General features: G+C 44.2%; 1 protein-coding gene across 2 annotated transcripts in view; it reads right to left on the bottom strand.

Annotated features, from left to right (window-relative positions):
• CZIB (CXXC motif containing zinc binding protein) overlaps window positions 1-22,643 on the bottom strand; it is a 75,610-nt gene that overhangs the window by 34,249 nt on the left and 18,718 nt on the right. For both annotated transcript variants that reach the window (XM_086952460.1, XM_086952465.1), the window contains 2 exons: window positions 9,263-9,319; window positions 7,430-7,511 (listed from right to left, as the gene is read on the bottom strand). In XM_086952460.1, coding sequence (XP_086808586.1) covers window positions 7,430-7,511; window positions 9,263-9,319 — 139 coding nt within the window. The remainder of the gene's footprint in view (window positions 1-7,429; window positions 7,512-9,262; window positions 9,320-22,643) is intronic.

The raw sequence follows: 22,643 nt of genomic DNA on the forward strand, positions 1-22,643 counted from the left end.
CACTCTTCCTTCGGCGAGTCCTATGGAGCTTTTAAGGGGGAGAACATGTGACACCAAGACCAGCGTTGGTAGTGGCCTCTGAAAATGAGCAGTGATCTATAGCTGCTGTAATGCTCAAAAAATCCTCACTAGTGTTAAACAAATGCACAACAGTTGATTTAACAGCAATGGGGCTAGCCGTTTTATCGCTAAAGTTGGTGTAGTTCCTCCAGAGGTTGGAAAAGGGCTACCAGTTCTTCAATGTTCACTGATGTTTTGGCTAGCTTAAACTCACTGGACTATGACAAGACACCTTTAACAAGGAGGTGTATTTGAACAAAAAAATAAACAAACTACCACTATAATATTGCTGCGTATATTGCAGTTAGTCTCCATGCAAAGCCACTGCTACTGAGGCGGCAAATGAAAAGGCTTGCAGCTTGATAGACAGGGCACATTTATCTATACATTGTTACTGATTTGGAGTTTCCACTACTATGTCATTTGGTGGATATGGAAAAGGACGACTGGCAACCAGTCGAAAATTTTACAGTGTTAAAAAACCACCAAACTGAGAAGCATTGGTTCCACATGGATCGTGCGGTTGCATGCCGGCCATTGTGGGACCTTGCTTGGCTGCCTAAACATGCCCAAACTCGAAGTAAATATGTCGCGGCACACACCAAAACAGTCCTTGAGATCTGAGAAAAAAATGCGGTTTAAATTGGGCTGACTTCTTTTCCGTCCCGGGACAGCCCTATCACACGTAATCCGGAATTCCGCCAGGGCCTCTCAACACAGGCGTTCAGTAGATGGAGCGCTAGGGAATGTCGAACAATTTGCGACTTATTTGCAGGGGATGGCATTAACACATCTGATACATGCCACTCCGAATATGAGCTGCCCCGCACAGCGCAACATCAGTACATGCAACTAAGGCACTGGTTCTCTGCCCAGAGCTCCATACGGCGGCAACACGCCCCCTCGCCCTATTTGAGAAACTGGTACGGACCTTTGAGGACACCCCGGGGCTAATTTCTAAAACCTATCAGGTGCTGCAGCACTCGACCCCGATGCGTGCACATAAATATCTCAGACCGCCTGGCAGGACGCCCCCCGGAGGCATCTCTCCCAAACAGAGGGATACATAACTTATCCCTGTGTTTGGGGATGTCCTGCCATACATCCCCAAAACGTATCGTAACCTTACCTCCCATGAAACCGCATATAAGCGAATGCTCCAATGGTACCACACACCTTCTCGTCTTGCTACTATATACCGCACAGCCCCCAACCTCTGCTGGCGTTGTGGGAAGGAGGAAGGCACTCGATACCACATATGGTGGTCTTCTGAGGTGATAACCACCTTTTGGAAGGAGGTCCTGGGACACATTAAAGGGGTCGTGGGGTACCCGATCCCACATTTGCAACACATGGTAATACTAGGTATACGCCCCTCTATACTGGTGGCAATGACCGGGGCGGACTGGGCCCTCATAAGCCACTTACTCCTAGCAGCGCGCCAGCTTATAGTGTGTACATGGAAACAAACCTCGCCCCCCTCAGTGGCGCAATGGTTTGTCAAAGTTTGCCACGTATTGGAGAGACTCTCATAATATTGCAAACACTGAAAAAAAATTCCAACGCATCTGGCAGCCACAGATTTCTTACTTAATGCGCATTGAGTTCACTTGCTTTAGCCGGCGAGTCCGAGGGCCCTTCAACTCTTTCCCAACGATTGATCGGTACCTTCGCTCAGCCTCCACGAATGGTTCCAGATGCACTGGACACTGATTTCCCCGTCCATACATTTTAGTGCACGGAACACACTGGACGTCCCAAGCCACATACCACACCGCAGCTCGTACCGCCTGTTAAATTATGTCACTTGTTTTTCTCTTTTCCTTAATGCCACCCTTGCCATAAGAGCACACACGCATTCTAACGTAATAGTACATCTGACACAGTGGGCTAACAAGCCTATCAAGGGATGCCTTGGGGCAGATACACCAGTTGGGGTATGCCCACGCTTCTCGGCCCCTCACTCTTGATTGCACCTTCCTGGGGCCCCTGAACACTGAACTTACATATCCCTGACTATACTACATAATCCGATGCCTCGCTCAGCTGAAAGGCCCTTCTGCAGCTTGTTTAGCCTGCGTGCAATGTTTGACTCTACGCAGCCGGCCCGAAGTGGTTGTAGGCGACTTGCTGTGTATTCCTATGCTGATTTCCCTAATGCCTCTGTCAGTCTCTACGCTGCCGGCCCGGCCACGGTTGTAGGCATTACGCTATGTTTATCATTGATTGCCTTTAATAAAGGTTTTTGAAAATGAAATAAGCAAAAAACACCAAACTACTGGAACAGACTGAACGCTCAGAGATATAGGTATAGATAACAAACTAGAGCCAATATTGAAGATGTACAAAACAAAAATGTTTTGGGTTGCAAAAGGCACACATTACGCTTGCAATTGAGTGCAAAGGAAGCATTTCAGTAACTGAGAACGATTTCCTTGCACACTTTAGACACATTCTACGTGTGCAAAATGTACATGGAAACATATGAATCATGCAATTTGTCTATTTTCTACACACGAATGGCTGCAATCTCTGAGCAGGAATATGGAGAGTGTCCTAATTCAGTTTGATGATGTATGTTTGTAAGTTGGACTGCTTCAGAACGATAGATGACAACTTACTTCAATACTTAATAACTGCACAAATATTTACAAGTTATTAGGAAAAATATTTTGCTACGGTCTACGAGGTACACTTACTCTGTATACGACAGGTTAATGATTAGGCCTGCTGTAACGTCATGCTGCTGGTATGTGTAGTAGGAGTGTGCCATAGATGTGTGCCACAGGTTACGATTGTGTTAACTCTAGCTTTAGAATACCTGAGATGCTTAACACTAGTAAGCTGAAATGGTGGATGATTATAAACATCATAGTGGCTTGGGATTGGTTGGCGGAAGACACACAGTTCGATCAGACAGTGGCTTCAAATAGGTACATGAGTAACAATATATATTTAAATCGGGTACGTTTTAGGCAGACACTTGTCTACTCTGGTATTATATAGAGCCTATATGTATCAAGACTCGTAAAAATGTTCCTTGTGACTATAGGTCATGCTGTAGTTCAAAAGATGGAGGCATAAGCAGTGTTGGATAAATGAAAGGGTCAATAATCATATAGACTGTCTCGTCCTGTTAGCATATCATTGGCCTATCAACAGGAGTTATACAAGACATATTGGTCCTCTCTTTGAAAGTCACAGGCAAGTCTGATAACCATGCAAAGTTATAGCAGCATGTTTAAGGATAAAGCCCCCATTATTAAGATCATTAGGCCTGGCAATTGTAGGCCTAAGGTCACTGGGTTTGGGAGGTCCTGGGGCATGCCAATTTCCACTCCTACTAAAGCAACTCTATAGAAAGATTACAACTTCACAGATCCGTGATAATCCTACATCACGCTGTGCTGGCTGATGGGCAAAGAAAGGGTTTGATAAAAATGTATCTATTCTGGTCAGTAAGGACGCTCCTAAATTTGACCATGTATTCTTCGAAGGGGAATGTCAACACTGCATAACTCCTTACAATCAAGTGCATCATCAAAGTAGCTTTGAATGCTACTCTAGAAAAATGACGCGGTATGTGATGCAGCAGTACAGGGGCTGCTAACACGCTCAAGGACACAATGACTACGAACTCACTTTCCAGGACTGCTCATAGTGCAGTAATTATTTATGCTGAAAAAATTGGATTGGAATTTCAATTGGATTTGTATTTTTTCGCTTGATCAGCCTTTCTATAGATCTGTTGAACATAATTATAAAGCGGCAAAAAAACTATTGGAAATGAATCGTTCAGTCAAACAAAAATATTCTGCGTCATAAATGAGAGGTGGGATGATAGATGAGACATTTCCAATTTGAATGTCAAAATGTCTCTAGTATATACATTTTTACAACAGTGACAAGGTAGGGAAGGATGTTGGAGTGGGTATTAGCAGGGTCCTGGTGGGGTGGGCATGTGTAGGGGCAAGAGCCATCTAGCTTAGTGTCTAGTGAAAACGTAGATTTATGCCTCTGGAGGTTGATGAGAGTCCTGGTGGCCAAGTTCAAGACTTTGTCCAAACCAGTTTCATTTATTACCAGGGTGTTTATGATCTGACAGTGTGGAACAGAAACAGTGGACTGATTTTTTAATGTAAAAGTATTCCAGTCCGGAGATTAATATTTTTTTAATTGAGACTAATACATGGTCAGCGCAATGCAAGACATTAAGGTAGTTCATTTTGAATTTGAGTAACATGTGCAATTCAACATCATCAGAGACTGGAAGAAAGAGCAAGTCAAAATGAGCTCAAAGGCTAAAAACTTGAAAACACACACAATTCCACACTTAACCATAGCCAGAAACTGTGTTCTTAGCTAATAATAGTCAATAACTGTACCCCACAATTCATTTGGGCTAGTGAGGTCAGTTAAATCCACGGTATAGCTAAAGTGAGTCTTGAAAAAGCCTTACAACTGATTTTCATACAATATTATCCACCTGAAGAGTGTTATCAACACCAAACAAAATACACTGAAGAGCTTTACTTTAAGGTAAGTTAGACACAGACTCACCATTCTGGAAAATATGGTGATCCAATATTTCTGGGTGGAGATGCACATGCCTAAGTCACAGGATAGGGTTAGCATTCTGAATCCTACTTTTATTACATATCAAAAAGTTTGCAGGAAAGCAAATCATCCTCGTTTTTTTACGAGCTAAGCAACAGGGTTAGGAGCACCTTCCAGCGCTGGAAGATCATAAGGCAGTCGTTTATTTTGTTTGTAAAGTGGGCTGTGAAAGCATAAAAGGCGGCAAAGAGAATAATATCTTGTATTATTGGCATAAAGGTGGAAGTAAAAGCCAAAACGGGAAATTATTTCTCAAGGGATACCATTAGAGGGCTTTGTCTACTATGCCCTGTGTTATATCCAGGCTTTTATGTATTCATGTTATCTCTTGCTCTGCCAGTGGAATGTTCATTATATGATGTGCTACAGAATTTTAGGAGCCAGAGATGTCAGTTCAGAAGGGCTGAGCAGCATGCTGGCTGCTCAGCCCTTGTATTGGATTTAACTGGATGACCTGTAACTAACTACCAATAAATATCTAAAGATCCTCTACACGTCTGGACACAGTTACTATAATTTTTGGCGACTAGGATAGGATTGTACAGTCCCATCCCTACTGTGCACAACATTTTTGCCTCTACATGAGGTGTTTCACATGGGTTGCATTCCCATTTAGTGCACAACAAATGACCTCCACTTGAGGTGTGTAGTATGGGTCTCAATCCCATCACTGCAGTGTACGACATTGGACCTCTATACCAGGTGTGTCATGGGTTACAGTCCCTGCTCTACGGTGCATAACATTTTTACCTATTTTGGCACTCTTGTTGTTTGGGTTACATTCCCATCTCTACGGTACACATTTTTTTTTGTCTCTACAGGAGATGTGTCACATGGGTTACAGTCCCATCCCTACCGTGCACAACATTTTTGCCTCTACGTGAGGTGTTTCACATGGGTTACATTCCCATTTAGTGCACAACAAATGACCTCCACTTAAGGTGTGTAGTATGGGGCACAGTCTCATCACTGCCATGTACGACATTGGACTTCTATACACGGTGTGTCGTTCTGGGTATTCCCTTCACAACAGTGCCCAACAGTTTTATGTTTTACCCTTCTTAGGGTGTGTCGTTTGGTTTTAGTCCCTTCACAACAGTGCACAATATTTTAACGTGGTGTATTATAATGGGATTGGTCTTATCAGTTCAGTGCACAGTGTGCACCCATTCACCACATGTTTAGAACAATATTACCTTCACACAGGGTATTTGGTCTGAATACCATTTGGTGATATTCTCAAGTTTAATTTGTTTTGTTTACAACCTTCAATTGGTATTCAACGTCATCATTTATTATATTGAGATTTTAATTTATGGGAAGTATGAGTGATTTATTTTAATTGTCTCACTATTTCCTGTTACAGCCCAGTTTTCCTTTTGAAATCTCTTACTGGCGTCATCTATGGATTCTGGATTCTATTCCTCTTTGTTTTTCTCTGTTTTTCTCTTACCGTTGTGTTTTTTTGTTCATTGTAGGTTTTCTTCTCCTACTCTTTGTTAGTGTCTGGTATGACTTGCCTCTTTTTATACATGCCTGGCCAGCAAGTATATCTTGAGGTAGTCGTTGGAGTCTTCTCTTTTCGTTACTGTTGTTGTGTTGGAAAGGAGGATGGTATTCTCACTGTTTGCCTTTCTATCTGTTTATATTTACTCTTTCTATTTTCTCTAACATGTTTTTTTTCTGTTTTCATTCAATACTGCTTTATATATGGAAGGAAAGGGGATATGTTATATCCTGGCTTTTATGTATTCATGCTATCTCTTGCTCTGCCAGTGGAATGTTCATTAGATAATGTGCTACAGAACGTTGGGAGCCAGAGATGTCAGTTGAGAAGGTCTGAGCAGTATGCTGCCTGCTTCTGGTGGCGTCTTGTATTGGATTTGACTGGATGATCTGTAACTAACTACCAATAAACATCTAAAGATCCTCTACACGCCTAGACACAGTTACGACACCCTGGGAAGCAGAGTTGCAAGAAAGGATTAGTCCATATGCATAAATGATGTGAAGAAAGAAGAGCAAGCAGCAGTACCGACTGCAAAAAACTTTTGTGCAAAAAGCTTTCATAGAGACAAATTCTTAGAGAGTCACTAAAGACTTCATCGGGACGTAAATAAATATTTCTTAGCTGCATGCAGTAATGCATTTCTTGACGATCATAGGCAAGAAGTATGGTGCACAGCTGCAGTCAACCTAGAAAAATAAATTATTGCATTTTAGATTTACAAATGCTTGTATTTCTTGTACAATGGCTTAATATGATCAGTGAGAGTGGCGAATTAGAAACTCCTGATTTAGCAAACAAACAGATCAAGTTAGGTAAAAGGGATATTCCATTAACTGGCAGTATTGCTGAACTATTTTGAAGGCCATGGTAGCATGGAAAAATACTACATTCACCCAGAACACTCCTTAGTTCAGCAGTTTTATAGAGGTTGGAGAAATCAAAGAATAAAAATGAGTGTTGAACTGGAGTGCGGAAAGAACAGAAAGATGTGTAGCAATACTCTTCTTTTTGTGTTTTGACTTGAGCTTCCGTATAGAACATAACTGAAGACAACAATGGCTAGTGGACAAAGCAATCACCCCTAACAGTTGTCAGCTTACGGTATCATGTTGAGTTCTATTTCGCTAGCTAAGGCTTGTAGCCACACAGATAAAGAGCTTGCCACCAGAGACAATCCACACTGCACACAATTATTTTAACTCTAGATTTTCAAATAAATCACAAAATAAATCAATGACCTACCTATGGAATTTTCTCTAGCACACAGCTTGCACTTCTGCACCATGCTCGCGCTTCCTCTACCTCCCTTGAGAGGGACGCTGTCCTAACAACAAAAACACAGTCATGTTATGCACATCATATTTTTTAAAACACAAATACTGAAAAGGCTGACGGGATATACGATACAATTTACTAGTAGAAGTGCAAAGTTTGCCATTTAGGAAAGATGATAAATTTTGCTCTCTTATATTATCCTGTTTTTTAGGGCTCGCCTGCTGATACGCTTGCGCATAGCTGGCGTAGCTCTATAGTGGCTTATCCAGAGTTTAACCACTGGCGATTCCATGCAGTGCATGTGCGCTTTTTAGGTCATTGCGCAAGCGCAAGCCCTAAAAAGCGCGTGCACAATGCCACCAGCCGCCTGCCTGCCTGCCTCGCATTAGCACATAAAAGGCAGCCCAGCCTCCCTCCCACAAGCTTCTCAGCGTGCGCTCTCATCCCCTAATTATTCATGGCCGGCCGGCCGTACTTCCAGTTTCACGGCCGCCAGGCTGTGTCTCCTTTTATGCTCTCTGATGCTTGTTTTTTTTTTTAACTTGTTTCTTTTTCCAAGAATGCCATTTCAAGAGAGGAGGACGGATTAATGCAGTTTTGGGTTTATGCCCATAGCAATTTCTCTTCAGCGAGAGGTAGACAGAGCAGTCTGATAGGGAGAGCTGTTTATGACCCACATTAATGTGAATTTGAATTATAATGAACGATAAGAAGGGGACAGTCTTACAAGCACCCAAGTGAAAAGCTTATCCCTGAGCTCAGTGCAAGTGTGGTTTTAAGACTATTTAAGGATGGCAACTATTGTTGCCATTCGATCTCAAACTGGAGAAAAGGCATGATAGTGACAGCACGGAATGTAGACGTGGCACAAGTGTTGGGCTGCTATCGGTTCAATAGCCAACTGGTCTGAGCTAAAGCGCTACCACATGCAGACACAATCTTAGCACATTATGGGAAGACAAAGTTAAGAAGCAAAAGTCAGACTACTTTGACAGCTCTCTTGCCTTCTTTACAGTGTTTTTATTTTTATATGAAATGAAGGTTGGATGACAAGGGAGCCTTCATTATACAATTATTGTTTCGCTTCTATGCCATAGAAAGAAACGAAGGACTATGTTCAAGGCTCTGTTTCAACCAAACTATAATTTCATCTAGATACAAAGACGTTTACTGAAGGCAAGCGAGCTTTCAATACAGTTCTGATTCTGCTTCTAGGAGATAAGAAGCCATGATGGCTCGGTTGCCATGGGGTGAAGAAATAAACCAATCCTGGTGAGCTAATGAGAGGATGCCAGAAGGTTCCACATAGGAAAGAGGGAAGGATGAGTGGTGCCAGAAGAGGGAGAACAAGAGAAATGAGGAGCTGCCACTCAGGACAAAACAGAAGAACTGGGAGGGAGCGACAAGGAGCTTACACACAGGGGAAGAGGGATGGATGGGACGGAGCAGAAAGAGCAGACGCATGAAAAGAAAAAGATAGGGGCATCAACAAGGAGTCATCTCCCATGCACTGCACTGCAAGCTGCTGGAGGCAGACAATAGTCACCCATAAATCTAAAGGCATTAGTTAAAAATGGAGTTCTTTAGGCTTTGGCCTGTAAGCTGATCCAAGATGCGAGTGACAAAGTCTTAAGCAAATGACTGGAAGAGGCTGCTCGAAGAAAGCAGATGACTGATGGGGCAGAGCGAAAACCCAGATCTATCGGACATCTGTGCTGTTAGAGCATACTAGCAGAACTAAACAAAATGTCTACTTGCAAAATATGCAGTGATAAAAGTGATAAAGCTGTCGACACTTACCATTAAGGTAATATATTGCCATCTTTCAGAGACCTCGTTACAATTTCCACATTTGAACTAGAATAAAAACCAACACAATCCTTTGAACAAAGTGAAATGAAGACTTTAATAGATGCTAGCATAAGAATCTTCATAGGAATTATGTGAAATATTGGGGAAGACAGCAAGCAAGTTGAACATTAAACAATTTACAAAAAACACAAGTGGCTGCATCCCTTCCTGTATTCATACACATTGTTTTTTTTTTTTTTATAAGAGAAGATTGTTTCAGATGATCCACTTTCTTACCATCAATTACTTTTGGGCTGCCACAAAAAAAAGACGATAGTCAACCCAATACTAGGAGACCAGATTAAAAAACAAAATGCCACTCCAGGAAAAGTTTAATAAATAAGTATTAAGATTTTGAAAAAAGTGAAGTAACCGAATATTTAGGAATGACTCACTTTAAACAATACAAAATACCCTACTAATCCATTCATAAAATATACAGATCCCAGTAGTTTAGTGATGTATGTGCTTGAGTCGATAGAATGTAGAATAGGAGTAGATTCCATAAGGCAGAGTTCTTCAAACTGTGGGGCCGCCCCCCCAGGGGGGCGCGACACAATCCCAGGGGGGGCGCGCACTCGACCCTAACATCTTACTTTTGTTGTCCTTAACACTGATCTCCACGTGGCAAGTATTTACCCATTTCAAATGGGAATTTCTTTTCATTAACGAACTCCGGTGACAGAGGGTGTGGAAGGGGGAGGGAGGGGAAATCACTGGGCGCGCTGTGCCGTGCTTTTGTCTGCTAATTGCTAAGAGTTCACCGTCCCAGGAGGGGGTTAATTGCTGGAGCTGAAATGCTTCAGCTGCAGTGGGAGGCAGGAAGTCTCCTCTGGTAACAAGCACTGGCAAAGCCAGCAGGTTACACCTTTACAAAATCTATGGCTTTCAATTGTTTTACATATTACACAGCACTAGAGCTGCTGCACAACATAGCTTATGATAAAAAAAACACTATGACACAGTCAATGGTGCACGCATCATAGCACTTTTTTTTATATTAAGCCAGGTTTCACAGAAGCTCAACTGCTATGCAATATGTAAAAAAAAGAAAATTGCCAAACCCTATAGATTTCATATAGTCGAAACCTATTGCCTTTTGCCGATGCAGGTTGTTCAAGTTGGCAGTTATGATGGCCTGAGTGAACTTGTTCTCCCTGTTCAGCAGGAAGTCACCATACCGGAGGAAGGGCTTTAAGTAGAATGAAAAAACTTTTGGGGGCTCCCAGAGGGGCATGGTCGATGTAATGAAGGGTGTGACTTAAAACCCCTAACTGAAAATCCATGCCCGGTATAGTGTGTCGCCCCACTGGTATTTTGCTGCTTCATCCTTCCATCCATATACATGTAACATTACATCTACTACAAGCCAGGACAATTGTCTTTGTCAATGGTTGTTAGTTGCATAAGATAAATATGCATCAGCGATGGCTTTGAAGCTTGAGAGGGGTGCTGCTAAGGGTGAGAGTGCGCTGCGAGGGGTGAGAGAACTGTAGCTGGTGTGAGAGCGGCGCTGCGTGAGTGTGATGGGCGCTGCGATGGTCTGATGGGCGCTGCGAGGGTGTGAGGGACGCTGGAAGGGTGTGAGGGGCGCTTCGGGGAGTGAAAGGACACTGTGAGGGGTGCTGCTGGGGATGAGAGTGGCACTTCTAAAGGGTGAGAGGGGCTCTGCTGGAGGTGAGAAAGAACTTCAGGTGGTGTGAAAGCTGCACTGCTATAGCGAGAGAGGCCCTGGTGGGGGTAACTGATGTGCTGAAGAGGGAGCGAAAGGGCACTGTAGTAGACAAGCAGTATTTAGGGGTGAGAAGGGTACTAAGGGGTTCGGGGACGGAGGATGCAGGGGGTAAGGGATGCGCTGCAAGGGTGGAGAGAGGACATTGCTGGTGTGAGAAGGGCACTGACGTGTGTCTGGGAGCTGTGCACGAGAGGGGATCGCTGCAGACTTCATCTAGGGCATTGATGAGAGTGAAGCTGGGGGCACACCCAGAGTGAGGAGTGCCATGGCAGTGGCTAACAACAAAAGGAGTGTGATAAGTGTGTAAACGGGGGCACTTTGAGTGTGAGATTGGATGCCCCACGGAGGGAGGCCGGGCAGCGTGCAACTGTTTGAAGATGTAACTTGGGGAGTGATCAGAGGTACGCATCTGGTAGTGAGCCGTCACAGTGAGATCTTGAAAGGAGTGAGTTTGCATGGGGGGGGGAAGTCCCTGTCTACCGGGACTGTGTGTGCACACGTGTGGCTGAGGTGTGAATAGGGCGCACACTGCAACAAGTCGCTGTGGGGTGAGTGGATGTGTGCATGGGTGATAGCGAGTGTATGGAATCACCGTGTGAAGAAGGTTGCATCGGTGCAGGTGGTGGGGAAGCAAAGAGAGGGTGAACCAGTATTGTAATGACTGTCTGGTGGCGGACTGTGTGCAGCGATGAGGGGCTGCTCGGTGAAGGTGTGTGCAGCGTGATTGTGAGTGGACAGTGAGTGCAAGTAGTGTCTGAGAACAACTGCCTGCCAGCAGTGCGTGATACGTCACCGGGGGCCCTGAAAACGCGCTAGTGGTACATATAGCGCTGTGACACCCCCTCATGGAAAGTGCGTGCAAGGCGCATGTCTTCAGAGAAATATGTGCACCGGGAACCATTGTGCAGACGTATCAGCTGGAGTGTGTCAGTGAGATTGTGCATAGAGAGGCTTCTTGCAGAAAGTCACTGCAACAAAGTGTGTGCAGGGGGAGTGCGTGTATGGGGGTCACCAGCTAGGAAGTCACCACACCCATTTAGGAAGTCCCTGCAAGAAAAGTGTGTGCAGACGGGGTCACCATCTAGGTACCCTAGCCACAAGCCACTGCAGGGAGAGTGTGTGCAGGGTGAGTGCGTGCATGGTGAATACCAGCTAGGAAGTCACCACAAGGAAAGTGTGTGCAGGGTAAATGCGTGCATGGGGGGTCACTGGCTACGTGTGTCAGCCCGGCCTGGAAGTGTGTCTAACTTGAATACTACAATTACATTGTAACAGAACTAACGCGCAAGCCGCAGAGCTGCAAACAGATTTAGCAACATTATTTGTCGGATGTGACCCGTGATATGCACGTGGTGGTCGATTCCAGAAATTTCTGTCAGGTCGTGGGGGGGCCCAACATCTAAAAAAATTGAGATGGTGGGGCTCAACCTACAAAAGTTTGAAGACCTCTGCCATAAGGGAAGGTGTTGTGGGTTCGGTCCTGTAGTTTACAGGTAGTCAGAGGAGAGCATCTGTTTAAATAAAGTGGTGCAATATACCGCCCTAAATCAGTATTCAGAGCATTACCTAGCTCCGTCGTCTGGGCAGGCACTCTGATGCTATGAAAGAATCTCCCTCTACAAGCAGGTATTATAATGTTTGTGTTATAAAACATTTAACTATGTTAGTTAAGGAGAAACTTTTAATTAAAATCAGAAGAAATATGTAGCGGGCAATTTATCAATAGTACTAGCTGAAGGGACAGGAGACCCGCCAATGTTTTTAAAAGTGGAATAGATATAAAGCAATACAGACGCAAAGCAATCAAACCTAGCCACTAGTAGAACTGTGTATATTTGTGGTTCAGCAACATGCTTGCATAAAACGAACAACAACAAAAAAAGTATTGCCGCCAATTCCGTTTCGACAACCACTTTGTGAAGGCTTTAAGTTCAATAGCACAGTTTTTTTTAATCAAAAATTTAGACCCTAAGCTGGAAAACTAAAAATATAAATAACACTTGCTGCATGCCAAGACATTGACAGAATGATTACTTGTACATATAGAACATCATCTGGCATGTGGACACCGCAGTCAATCCATTCTACATATCTGGGGTAATTCGCGTCTCGCTATCACATATGTAAGGTGAGGATCTCAAAGCTGAAGGAAATGGTAGCCTGCATATTACAGCTGCCATAGACCGGCTGCAAGATAGAAAGAAGCCTTGCAAAGAACCGCTGGGCAGCTGTGGATACTCAAAATGACATCTATCAAGCGGCCACATGTTTGGTGGCTGCACCAATTTACTAATCACTTGCAGTTTTTACACTGAAACCCATCTCCTCCTTGATGACAGAGAGGGCTGTGATTACAGCCTCTGATTAACCTTAAAGAACATTTCATGCTGACATTGCTCTCTGAAACCTGCTTCACTTCAGAGTATATTCTAAGTGCACTCCCAACCACGATGGAGATGGCAACAGCCTTCTCATATCAGGCTATGAGGTGACTGGTGGTGAGGACGGTGAATTACACTCAAGGATACAAGCCTTTTTGTCCACAAAGTCTGTTGGAGCCATACTTCTGGCACTACCCTGACAATCTTTACCAGTCTCTCTTTTAAGCAGGTGAGAGCCAGGAGGCTCTCTGGCCGCACCAGCCAACTTGTGTACACATCCTGAACAGGACCAGCTCTGCCCTGCTCGGACCCATGAGTACAGCTGTAAAAAGCCTACTAAGACAAGGGCAAAAATCAAGTTGTATTTTCTTGGAGAATTGTGTACTTTTGAAAATAAGTGCACTGTGGCTGACAAGCTTGCAATCTATACCTCCTAAGCAGGATAAATAGGGGCCACATCATTCCAGTAACTAGCATTGTTGTCTGACCTTTGAGGAGACATCTCACACCATTTTGGGGTGGGGCGTGGGAGGGGGGTGAGATGAGTTCCAGCGACACAACATTCCATGAAGGCTGTCCTCATTAAGGGATAAAACCAAACTTTGGTTGCTGGAAACCCCTGTCCGTTGTTATTAAACTGAACTTCAGGAATCTGAAATGCCAAGAAAGTAGAGGAGCAAGCCCCAAACGGGAAAGATAACTCCAAGATCCAACTGACAGGAACAGTGTGTGGAGGACCAGTGGCATCCCAATGTTGGTAGCCAAGGGGGCCTTGCCAGCCCCCTTGAGCCACACCACCACAGCTGTTAATAAACAACATATTTTAATGGACTCACTTGCCCCTCCCTGCATGCGGGCACTCATGCTTAGTGGGCGCTCAAAAAGTACTTTGCAGGGGAGGAGCCAAGCCTGCATCCGAAATGGCCGCATAGCCGCTCGGCACCGTGAGCCCTCTCTCCCTGCACGCCCATCCTGCTGTTCGTTCTGAACTACAAAGGTGTATTTGGATGTTAGAAGGAGAGCGTTCACTTACCACCTGCTCCTGAGACTCCTGCGTGCTGTGAATCCGGAGAATTCCCCATCCATTGCTCAGCGGCCCGTGCGGTGACGAAGCCGGGGTGTCGATTGCAACGGGCAGCCGGCCGCGACTGCAACAACAGCGGCCGCCTCTGGTGGTGAGGTGTCGGTCGGAGGGTGCCGTTGTCTTGGAGTGCCGCTGAAGGCAGCATCAGCCCGGTCCCTTGTCGAAGAGCCCTGAGGGCCTGAGAGGCATACTGGAGTCGAGGGGGGTGTGTGGCTCCTGGCCCCCCTCTTCGGACTCCGCGCCCGGACATAACCAAGGATCGCCCCCGAGACAGGCGGGCAGCCCCCAGGGAGTGGTAGGGTCTTTTGTTTAGCCTTTTGGTGACTCTCCCTGGGGAACCCGCCTCATAACTTTGTGTTCAGGGCGTACATTTAGCGGCGCCCCGTGCTGGGGCCGGTCCCTACAGTGAGGTGCAGAGGGACGGGGCAAATTGACAAAGATGGCGGCTGACACCCCCCACCACGGACCATGTCCCGATCGGACGGCTGCCGTAGGCACGGAGATGGGATGCTGGCGGCGCACAATGGAGCCCACACCCAAAGATGTGTTGGCCGCCCGAACTGATCTACGAGAGTCCCTGATTTGCAATGCCTGTGACCTGGATCAAAGAATGGCCGCCATTGCTGTTTCACCGCCCTGTAAGGACGTAGTCCGATTTCAATGGAGTGCCGCTGTCCCCATGTCTACTTCTTTGGGGAGGCCTCTGGACCCGCCTGGGTTTTGGGAACTGCCGAGAGACCTGGTTGCTTCTTCCGCCCTGTCCAGGGAGGAAGTACACGTGAGTGCCTCTTCGGGGCACATGCCTAACTTGAGCTTCAGGACGCGCTGCTGTTCTTCTTTTCGGGCCGCCCCAACAACACCGCGGCATTTGCCGGACAGTGAGATTTCCTCTTCATGGATGGTATTACTGTGCTTGGACTTTGTGACACCCGCGGCCTTGGTATTGCCGCCCGTGGACTTCAGCTGCACACGTCTGGATGGACTCGAGCTGCTGACCCTTTTTTGGTATTACTCGGGCCTGATTCGCTCGGATCCTCCAGATCCTCCAAAAAGTACTGTACATCAATTGACAAGGGATTATTGGGTGGTTCCGTTGCTAGACGAGGCCAGGGGTGATGCATTTTAGGTTTCGGTGGCCCTCACGTTAACGGACGGTGCTTTGGGTGTGTTTACATTGGGACTGTATTATTGATGTACTTGGTACTTGACGTTCTCCGTGATACTCCATTTTGCTTTTGGACTTTCCCCACGTGCAGGGGTGATGGGCGAGGCCGGGCGGCGACTTTGAGGGCCCTCCTCCATCTATGCTTCTTGTCTTTTCTCTTTTCCTTTTCTAAATTTCGGGTTCCATTAGGGCAAAAGGCACGCGGCTGGGGGGATAGGCCTTGGCCTTCCGCGGGTGTGCAGGGTTGGGGTAGGTGGGCGGGGTTTGTCTGTTCTTTGTTTCCATGGCCCTTTAGTCTTTTTGTCCTTTTTATAGTGTCGTCTTCATTCGTGGTTCCTGTAACGTGTATTGCTTTGAGGGGTGGGGTTGGGGTTTGCTCTCCACCGGATTTGTGCCAACGTCTCTCCTGATTTGTGTGCCTTAACCCCACTACTTCGTCTGTATTTATATTAATTGTGGATATCCTGATTTGCGCGCCGTGTTGTAGGACCACGTGTGATTGTATGGCACTTCTTTAGTTCTCTATCTTAAAAAATGAACCTCTGTAATCCTGACTTTGGACCTGACCGTATGCCCACGTGTTGTCTCCTGATATACATATCGTTCCGGCTTTTGAACTGATCTGACTCTCCGTATTGATTGCTATATTTTTACCCTGTTTCGCGGCCGGCCGAGAAGGTTGTAGGCCCGTACCTGTACTTGATTGCATGACTAATAAAGGTTCAATAAAAAATTAAAAAAAAAAAAAAAAAGTACTTTGCAGCCATCTCTACAACTTTAATTGGAACTAATTAACAACTGCCACCAGGCTGACTTTTTGTGGCATCATAGGGATGCGGGTATTCCTTTGGAGGGAGACAGTGCATCCTCATTGGGTTGAGTTGGCTAACTGACAATTCTGACCTTGAGGGAGGGAAGCTCTTGCTTTTGTCTGTCCAAACCAAGGATACTTTTTTCCCTTACTTATTTCAGGGGCAGGTGACATACTGAGTACATATAGCATTGTAGGCTTGTGCCTTAACCCTGCCAGCCCCTCCCCGTGACGAAGGAGGCGAGGCAAGAGGGGTGCTTGTTCTCTATTGAGACAGTGAGAGGACACTCAGATGCTGGCATCATACAACACCCAGACGGTAATGCAGAGTGGCATTAAGAGCCATCACACTTCATCTCCCAGGAATGAGATTTGGTAAAATAAGACAAAGAAAGTCCAAATACTGCGTGCCTCTCCCAATTCATGTTATTTTGGGGCAGGTGCGAGGTTCAGAAATGGTCAACAATATTGCACTCCACTTTCGGACTTGGTTTAGAATGCCTTAATAGGTGTTATGCACAACTCTATTGAATGGTGCTCCTTTTACTGAAATTGAAAGACTGAAAGGTTGAGATGCAAAGGCTCGTAGCCTTGTAGGGGGCGTGAAAAACTTTGCAGTTAGCATATAACATAATATATAAAAGTTATACCAGGACCTCCTCAACAGAAACATGAAACCATTGACCTAACTTACTACGATCAGATATGCTTGTGCTCTGTAGCAGGCACATTAACTGTTTTTTGATGATATAAAGATGCAACGCGTCAACTACTTCAAGGTCTCTGCTGTAAGTGCATTAACCACCTGACTATTGTAACAGCATAAACTGACATATGTATTTACAGAGCCCATGTTCACCATGGGGGGCATCTTGGCATTGAACAACAAATGTTCGCTCTCTGACTCAGTCATACTGATCTCATCAACCTCAGAAGAATACAAGGCAGAGTGAGCTTCAGCCTTCAAACCTGTGACCAAGTGGTCAAACACAGATTTCTGAAGTGGATGCATCCAGAACAAGGACTAGCACTGTAACCTGGGACCAGCATGTTCTAAACAAGTCCCCGCAGTAGCCACTGTAACTTTCAACTTGTACATTTAGTCAGCATATATAGATTGGTAAATTGGCTGCGTGGGTTAAGGTCGTACGTTAGCAATCTGAGGACACCAAAATGTTTACTGGTAACTCAATCTTTCATCCTTCTAGTAATGTGTGCCATTAGAGACTTAAACATAATATTCAAATGTGTAATGATAGTTGATTTGTGTGGTCTCTACCTTCCTCAAGTATCCCAAAAATGTTTTAGGACAGCGGTTCTTAAAAGGTTTGACTTCTGTAGACGCCCCCTGAATCACTACAGGAGGCATGGGAGCCCGACCTAAGCAATTTCTACTATTTGAAACTAAACTCAAAACCATACACAAAATACAGAAACAAGAATATATCACATGAATACCAAAATGATGAAATATGTAACTTTGTAAAGCAACAATATATCAATATCTAAATTTTAATGGGAGGTTTGGAGATATTCAAAACTTGATTTAATTTCTAAAAGACAAAACAATATTCTAGACTCAAGAGTCTAGTACATCATGGTCTATTTTTACTCCTAATTCAGGCTCTTTTTTGTCAGCACCAACCAGTGTTTCAGTTGAGGCCACCAATTGTCCATACAAGATTATGTTTGCTGTACTTGAGCTGCTCCCATGAATCAAGTTAATTTACATTAACAGAGCATTTTTATATTTTCAATTGAAAACCGTTCTTTAGTTATTAATGTATAAATACATTATTAATCTGCTAATATTTAAATGTTCTAACTAGTCGGGGAACCCAGGTTAATAACAGTTGTCGTGCAAAGATCCCAAGATATATTTTTTAAAACAAGTAAGAAATGTAAAAGTAAAAAAGTGCAGAATTAAAAGGGTCGAAAATGTTTGATTAGATGAGGAAAATTGAAGGTTATAAATCTGGACAGTTTCTGCAGTTTCAATTTGTTGTTTGACTGCTGGTCTATGATTGAGCAGATATCAACTGAATGGAAGAATAATCAATTATAGTAATTGGGTAAAAGCAATCAGAATCTGCACGAGGATGTTAAATTAAGTGTTATTTCTAAGTGGGTCAATTTGTAGAGCATCTCTTTCTTTTGATGACTGGGATGTGGGACAGAGTTTACGAAAGTTCAATTGAGTGTAGAAAGTTTTAGGACAAAGAATCAGATCTCTTAGTTCAGCGTCAGATAGCACTTGAAGAGATTTTGAGCAGACCTCGAGGGATTATGCCGTGTTTGATAACAGAATAGGAGAATGACAGAGAATGTAGGTGAGAGGTGAAACTGCCTTAAAGAGCCGTCGCAGTACTATTGAGGAGTAGACAAGAGGATGAGAACGATTTTTCTTCTGATAGAAGAGAGCTTAGTTTTTCATACATGAAAAAGATTTTGAGAGCGGTGGGTGTTCACCGAGATAGGGAAGAAGTCTGGAAAGTGACTGCTAGAGCTTCCTATTTAGGGAGCCAAAGCAGGGACAGAGGTTGTGATTCAACCAGTGTTTGTGGAGAGTCCATTACGGAAGGGAAAGTAGCTGGTAAGGAGATGCTACATGGAGGGGGTGACCAATTTATGAGTTGAGGCTGAGGGTGTCATGATCAAGCTTGGAGCTAGCTGTCTCTTCACATTCTGAGCGGAAGAGGATGAGAAGAGTGGCTAAGCACATTGTACTCAGAGTTGAGAGAGGATTGAAGTGCAGAGATAGTGCGGGGCTTGGGAGGGGATGAAAAGAACTGAAGGGAGGGGCGAGGCTGGAGTCCAGAGTACGTGGGGAAGAGTCAGAAGTAGAGCATCTGCAAAGAGTGATTTATTGAATAGGGTTTGAGACAACAAAAGTTCCCTTCTGTACCGTCTTTTAATGATAACCATAAGTAGTATCCACTGAACCAAGTCCTCACAAACAAATGATAAGTATCTGACAGTTATAATATATTGAAATATATTGATTTCATAAAATACACATAAAAATACAGGATAATTATTTTGTTAACATTTATTAAAAATTACAATCAAATGATTTGTCTAGTTCGATATCTGGTCCCTAAAACCAAACTAATTATCAACATTCACTTTTGTATAAACAACTACTAACATGCTTTTACCGTCCTATACAATTTTTTTTAAACATCTCTTTAAAAACTTTGCAATTTCCTTGTTGCAGAGTCCATTCCATACATAGAAAAATGTGTTGGTTCAGCGTTTCAGTGGTTCTTTTATTTCATCACCCTAGATAACAACAAGCATTGGAAATGCAATAGGTCTCGCATTAGGAAAGTTAGAGCTATTGGTCTTCTAAATGACTATTTTTTTTATTTATGTGTTGTTTTTTTAAAATAGCTAAGTTACTAGCTTTGTCATTTACAATGCCAATAGTCATAACTTTTGCAAACGTGACACCTATAGCATTTGTAATGCAACATGTTTTGTATTTACGTGACTTAGATGTATTGATATTACAAATAACAATGGCTTTTAATTTTTTTAATAATTAATACTTAAATGATTTATTTAATTAGTAATGTCAATAGCTAAAACTTTTCTAAATAACTTTTGTGAAGATTATGTTCAGTGTTTTTTATTGTGACGAAAATCCAAGAACAGAAGTGGAATATTAACATCGTAATAAAGCTTGAAAACAGCTTGAAACATTGAAAGAACATATTTGAACCAGTGATGCTGTGGTGGTGCAGAGTTATGCTGTGGTGGTGCTGAGTGGGAGATGGGGAGAGGGAGAAAAAGGAGAGCAGGGAGAGGGAGAGGGTAAAGAGAGGGAGAGAGGAGAGAGAGAGGAGAGAGAGAGGGGGAGAGAGCAGAGAGAGAGGGGGAGAGAGCAGAGAGAGAGGGGGAGAGAGCAGAGAGAGAGGGGGAGAGAGGAGAGAGAGAGGGAGACTGGGAGAGAGGCGGAGACGGGGAGAGAGGCGGAGACCGAAGAGAGGGAAAGGGAGAGAGGGTAGAGGGAAGTGAGGCAAAGGGAGAGAGGAAAAGGGAGAGAGGGTAGAGGGAGAGAGGGAGGGTAAGAAGAGAGAGGGAGGACGAGAGCGAAGGACAGAGGGGAGAGAGAGGGGAGGGAGGGAGAGAGAGGAGAGCAAGCAGAGGGGGAGATGGGGAGAAAAAGGAGAGCCGGGGGAAGGTAAAGAGAGGGAGAGAGGAGAGAGAGGGGGAGAGAGGAGAGTGAGAAGGAGAGAGTGAGAAGGAGAGGGTGAGAGACAGGTAGACGGAGAGGAGAGGGAGAGGGAGAGAGTGAGGGGAGGGAGAGAGAGGGAGGAAGAGAGGGAAGGAGGTAGAGGAGAGGGAGTGGAGAGAGAGAGGGAGAGAGAGGGAGTGGAGAGAGAGAGGGAGAGAGAGGGAGTGGAGAGAGAGAGAGAGAGAGAGAGAGAGAGAGAGAGAGAGAGAGAGGAGAGCAGGGAGTGGGACAGAGGAGTAGAGAGTGAGAACCATGTTATCGACTCCAGCACCATGAAATAACAGGAAGGCACGTTTGGTTTAGGAGCTTGATGCATAATAAAAAACAAGCACACACGTTACAACTATGGGATGAAGTAAGCCATCACAAGTGCAGGTGAGTCTGAAGTCCGTGTAATGCAATACATTCAAAATAAACATGGTTGTGGTTGTTGATTACTTCCCCAGAGCCTTCAACACAACCAGAGAACCTGGTGTCACCTCTGGGAGTGTCTACCGCTCGGGTTAATCCTCAAATATGTACTGGTACACCGTCTGTTTCTTTCACTGAAACGCTCCCCCTTCTAGTAGAAAATATCTACTGATCCAAAGCCGCTCTTACCACGGCTCGCGACACAGATCCTTTACTGCATTAAAGCAACAACCACTGCCCAATTCACTTTACAAAGAGAACCATGGAAAAGGAAGAAGGACAACTGCAAATTCAAGCAGGATGTGCGGTTGGTTCTAGTTGGCCGACGTATTTCTTGTCGCTTTGTCGATTACAAAGGTTTACCCAAAAACATACACCAGAACTGCAGGTAACTCATTTAAAAATAGTGATATATTGTTTAATTCACCTATGAAGGCCTTGTTCGAATTGTACTACATTCCACGTATTTATTATCCTATAGTGACAATTAAATTGGTGTTTCTTTTTATAAATATTTTTTAAATGTACATTTTGAACATAAATAGGAATTTAATTAGATTCACAGAACTACTTACTTTAGGCATTGCAGAACTACTAACTGTTGAGAAAAGTATGTAAATATTGTTTTATTTAGTAAAAACAAAGTTCAATCTAATATGGCTTAACCTCTAACTAGGTGCCGTCTAGGGTGGGCAGGAAGTGCCTGTATCTTTAACTTCCAGTAGTGCCCTTTGCCGCCATGTTGGATGAGGCAGGAAGGGGAGAAAGAAGATCAAGGGGAGCGGTGGTGGTGGCGGCCGGGCGATGGAGGTAAGGTCGTCTCGTGCAAGGATGGTACAGTTCCAGAGTATAAAATAACATGGGGTGCAACCAAGCCTAGAACACATCGAAGTTGGGATCTTATCGCCAGAACTAATGGCTTTGACAATGCTTGTAAATGTGGCAGTTTTGTGAAGAATGTTATTTGATAGTTTTATTAAATTGTTACTTCAGAGCGCCAGCGGCCGGTAATGGGAGAAATGCGCAGTACTTAAATTACAGCAATCCTGTTTTTATCACTGCTCAAGATAACAACTTTGTATGCGAAGGACTACTGGACGCATCTTTCCATTTCTGAAAACAATGTTCAATTAAAAAAAAAAAAAAAACTTAATACCCGATCTGTAAGGGAATATACTATAGCATGTATAAGAGACAAGCAACATGCACAAAGGCATGTACAGTTCGTGAAAGTGAAACGGGTACAGAAACCATCGACTAGAAGTTAAAGCTTGGCTGCCGGCCAGGTTTCTGGCAGGGAGCTCATTAGAAAGGCTGAGACAAACTTTAAGTGTTTCAGCCCGAGATAAAGTAAGCACATTAGTTAAGCCGTGAATTTTTAACAATTACAACATAATACTGCGAAGCTCCAACCAAAATGTTTTTCAGAAAAGAGCAGAAAGATGAATTATTGTAACTCTGCTGATCATTACGTGCAGGCGCAGAAAGAAACCAAAGAGAACA

The sequence above is a fragment of the Lissotriton vulgaris genome, chromosome 1_1, assembly GCF_964263255.1.
Source record: "Lissotriton vulgaris chromosome 1_1, aLisVul1.2, whole genome shotgun sequence".
NCBI lineage: Eukaryota > Metazoa > Chordata > Amphibia > Caudata > Salamandridae > Lissotriton > Lissotriton vulgaris.